This window comes from Paramormyrops kingsleyae, chromosome 25, assembly GCF_048594095.1.
Source record: "Paramormyrops kingsleyae isolate MSU_618 chromosome 25, PKINGS_0.4, whole genome shotgun sequence".
NCBI classification, from domain to species: Eukaryota; Metazoa; Chordata; class Actinopteri; order Osteoglossiformes; family Mormyridae; genus Paramormyrops; species Paramormyrops kingsleyae.
In genome coordinates, this window is record NC_132821.1 from 20,558,042 (window position 1) to 20,562,620 (window position 4,579).

At 38.6% G+C, this 4,579-nt stretch overlaps 1 protein-coding gene across 1 annotated transcript; it reads right to left on the reverse strand.

Annotated features, from left to right (window-relative positions):
• Positions 1-768: 768 nt before the first annotated feature.
• LOC140582881 (uncharacterized) lies at positions 769-4,297 on the reverse strand. Its single transcript, XM_072707320.1, has 8 exons — positions 3,460-4,297; positions 3,172-3,323; positions 2,828-2,949; positions 2,600-2,661; positions 2,352-2,452; positions 2,002-2,150; positions 1,809-1,899; positions 769-1,117 (listed from the first exon to the last, which is right to left on the reverse strand). The coding sequence occupies exons 1-7, from the start codon at positions 4,245-4,247 to the stop codon at positions 1,813-1,815; spliced, it is 1,461 nt and encodes a 486-aa protein (XP_072563421.1). The 5' UTR covers positions 4,248-4,297; the 3' UTR covers positions 769-1,117; positions 1,809-1,812.
• Between the last annotated feature and the right edge of the window lie 282 nt (positions 4,298-4,579).

Below are 4,579 nucleotides of genomic sequence, written 5' to 3' on the forward strand. Positions count from 1 at the left end.
TTGAGAATTTTTTATTTTAAAAGGAAGCAGTTATAAAGTGCAGAAAAGCTAAAGCTAGTCAGAAGCAGAATTTTAATTTCTGCCTAAAAGTAAACCATAGTAGGCAACCACACAATACAAATTCCTTACCAGATAGTGTGAATGACTGTAGGTAAACTTATAATGCATCTAATGCATGGCACATTATAGTGCAGATCAGGTCAGGTTGGGCATCAGACACTGGTACAGTGCATTACTACACCCTTCACATGAGGAAATAAACTTAAGATTTCAGTTGGCAACCCCCCAGGCCAACACGCGGTAGCCAAAAGAGACACAGTACCACAGTACAATGACCACAAGACCTGCTGGATCTTAGTTTTTATCCAGGACACTTACAAACTCAGACACTCAGACTCCTCCCATAGTTGAACTAGAGCCGTGATCAGAGCCTCCATTGACTCCACTGAAGATTTAAACTGAACAAAAATTCATCACCTAAATTCACTATTCTGTTTGTATTACACAAACTCAGGCTGTTTTCCTACAATATTACTAAGAAGATATTAAAAACTGTCAGATGATTGTGTTTAATGATTTGAGATTGTTATACAAAAATATGATTAAAATAAACACAAAAATCGTAGAAAAATATCATCTAATTCAAATGACATTAACAATAAAACCACCACCAACAATAACAATAATAAAAAGAAATATTACTGTTAGTTATTTTTCAACACAGTAATTTTCGCTATAATAATAATAATAAATTAATGCAATGTAGTTACAATTTTTCAGTTCAGTTTTTAAACTGATGATTTTAAGATAAAGAAAGAGTGAAAGGAACCCATTATTACTTTGTGTTTAAATGAAAAATCTGAAAACTTTTCCTGGACACAAGTTGTGTAATTCCATTTCAGGCTAATATATAAAGTGAATGTTGTTATTCCTTGCAGACCCCTATTACCAGAATGCTCTATAATACTGAACCATGAAGGAAAGAGGATGATGGAGTTTAGATGAACTCTGACTGCAGGATGAAGCTGCAGAGGCTGCACAGGCACCGTTTCCATGACTCATTACCAGTGTGGGCTGGACAACATCAGGCTTTTATATTTGTATTTTCTGGAACTTCCTGAAAGATGAAAATTGTGTAAACAGTAAGAAATTAAATAGAGGAACCTTCACCAAGTTGAAATTGTTCAATAATTGTTAACTGATCCATCAGCTAAGCATGTTGCCAGTGCACAGCCCCTTATCACGTCACAGGACACAGAAACCTTAGGATACTTCCAGAAACCATTTCACTGAACAGGGCATGTGGAGGAAATACAGGGAGCTCAGGGAAAAGACCCAATCCATCAATTTTCTGTACCCACTTGTTCTATAGACACAAGGCAGGGAACAACCCTGGATGGGGCACCAACACATCAAAGGGCACACACACCAGAACAGCTACAGGTAATCTGGTAACTTCAGTTAACCACAGTTTTGGGACTGTGGAGGGAACCCAGAGTATCCGGAGGAAACCCCATGATGACCAGGGGAGAACATGTAAACTCCACACACATGGAGCCATGGCGAAAACCCGAACCCTGGTCCCAGAGGTGTAAGGCAGCAGTGCTCACCACTACGCCACCGAAACAACAAAACCTCCTAAAAAGGGACTGGATAGGTTCAAATTCTCAAACCTGCTGGTATAATTTCACAACGCTACCCACTGAGCCAACATACCATTAGATAATGCTGCTCACATTGTATAACCTTTAAATTACAAACCAGAATTTCAGCATAATATTCAGATTTTGTTGTATAAAAACTCTTACCTCATTACATGAGATCATTGTGTATCCTGTACTGAATGTTGGGGGACGGTCCTCTGTGCCAGCGCCTCTTAATGGCTGCACACAGCAGGCACTGCGACGATTGGAGGAGAGGGATGTCAGTCAGCAATGACAGCCATCGCACACAGATAAGGAGCTCATAAAACAGTACCCACAGAAATGTTCTCATACTTACACAAAGAAGAATACATAAGGGGATGAGCAGGAGGAGGATTCCACATGGGATGATAATGGCCAAAGCCCAGCCAGGAAAGCCACCTCCCACATGGGTGATGTTAGCCCCACCAGTGGTGAGCGGTACAGTTGTGGTGGTACTCAACAGACCTGGAGGTGCAATACTGATGCATTATTTATGGAATGACTTTTACGATCCATAAATTATCAAGTGGATTTTGGAATGTAGCATGAAATTTGTTAGTTTTGATTTGGACCTCATCCATGCCTAGAAAATATGTAGTTTCAACCCATGTTAGTATTGGTGACAGTATTTATTGAAAGACAATAATGTTGTTGCATAAAACATACCAATGACTTCCAAGATTCTATTAAGGAAGTCACTTGGATGACTGATATCTCCTTCATTAAAGACGTAGTTCTCGTCAGCCGTTATCTGGGTACTCCGACTCCTAAGTGGCAAAAAAAACACAATGGTAATTTACACTTGTAATGCAAAATCATATTTTATTATTACATTTATAGAGAAACAACATATATAATATATTGCCACAATGTGTTTTATTTATTTAAAAAAAGAAAGAAAAAATCACACTTACGTGTAGTTTGCCAATGGAAACAAATGAGATTTAGCACCTGGTTTCTGCAATATTGAGTTCATCTGTGGTTTGAAGATTCATGAAGAAAAACACAAAATGATTTACATCAAACAACCTACATCAAAGTACAATAAGTAGTATATAGGAATACCTAAAGCTCAATAACAAGGGAAAAACCACATGGAATTTTAAATACCATTTTGCATTTAAAATGATTACTGTTCTCACCAGTGTGTTGATGGAGTCCTGAGTCGAGTTATAAGTGTCAGTCCTGATCTGAACATTTTCTGACATGGTCACATTGCTCATCAGATAACAGAATTGGATGGCAAAGGCTCTAGTGGACAATTCTGAAACAAAGTAAAATTGATTTCAACCATGACTATGTCCTGGCAATTTGTCACCAAAGCTTTAAATATTTCACATATTTAAAAAAAATAAAAAACATTTACATATGAAGGTAAAATAAGAAGACATAAAGATGTTAAAATAGAGTGAAGTAAACATTCCCAGGAATTTCACAAATGTTAATAAGCAAAGTCTGCTCAAGGAGACAACTAAAAGAAACTTACGTTGATAAGTTACATTCTGCAACACAGCAGGTTGACTTATACCTCTGGATTGTCGAGGTACGGCAGAGTTCACCATATTAGACAGTATGCTTTCAGCAGGGGTGTGGGTTACGTTGAAACAGAGCCGAATGTTGATTACTACTGATCCCACACTAAAAAACAAGAAAGAACAAACAAATTAATTAATTAAATGAAGAAAAAAAATTATATAATGTTAAAATAAAAATGATTGTATTCCTCAAAACGAAGGCAAAAGCACTAAAGTAAAGCCTGAAACAAAAATCTTACACAGATGGTACAGTGGTTGAAGAGGAAGCTATGGTTTTTATAAGGCTTGTAGTTCTTCGGGAAGCAGAACTAGTAATTTCAGAAAATTCTGTTATGAGGGCTCCTGAACTTGCGATTGTTAGGATACTGCCTGGTACTTTAAAAGGTGATATTGAAGTTGCTGTGAGTTTTGGATTTGAAGAAGGGATACTTGAAGAGGATTCTGTTGTGGTTGCTGAAGTTGACCTGGCTGGGTGACTACTTGTCGCTGTGGAAGCTGATGCTGTCTGAATGACTGTGTTTTTAGGTGATGAAGCAGTATTTGCAGAAGTATCTGTTATCACTGCTGCAGCTGTGCTGGTTGGGCTACTGTGTGTGACTGTGGAAGATGACATGGAAGATGTCAGAACATTTGAGGATTTTGGAGATGAAGCGGTACTTGTAGATGTTTCTGTTGGTGAGGCTGCTAAAGCAGAACTGTTTGTGCTACTGCTTGTTGCTCTGGAAGATGATGTTGAAGAGATCACAAATACTGCAGTAGATGTTAAAGTACTATTTGATGAAGTTTCTGTCATCGCTGCTGCAGCTGTACTGGTTGGGTTACTGTGTGTGACTGTGGAAGGTGATGTGGAAGATGTCATAACATTTGAGGATTTTGGAGATGAAGGGGTACTTGAAGATGTTTCTATTATTGAGACTACTGAAGCAAAACTGTCTCTGCTACTGCTTGTTGCTCTGGAAGCTGATGGTGAAGAGGTCACAGATACTGCAGTTGATGTTAAAGTACTATTTGTCGAAGTTTCTGTCATCGCTGCTGCAGCTGTGCTGGTTGGGCTACTGTGTGTGGCTGCGAAAGATGATGTGGAAGATTTCAGAACATTTGAGGACTTTAGAGATGAAGGGGTACTTGAAGATGTTTCTAATATTGAGGCTACTGAAGCAGAACTGTTTGTGCTACTGCTTGTTGCTCTGGAAGCTGATGTTGAAGAGGTTACAGATACTGCAGTTGATGTTAAAGTACTATTTGATGAAATTTCTGTCATCGCTGCTGCAGCTGTGCTGGTTGGGCCACTGTGTGTGACTGTGGAAGATGATGTGGAAGATGTCAAAACATTTGAGGATTTTGGAGATGAAGGGGTAC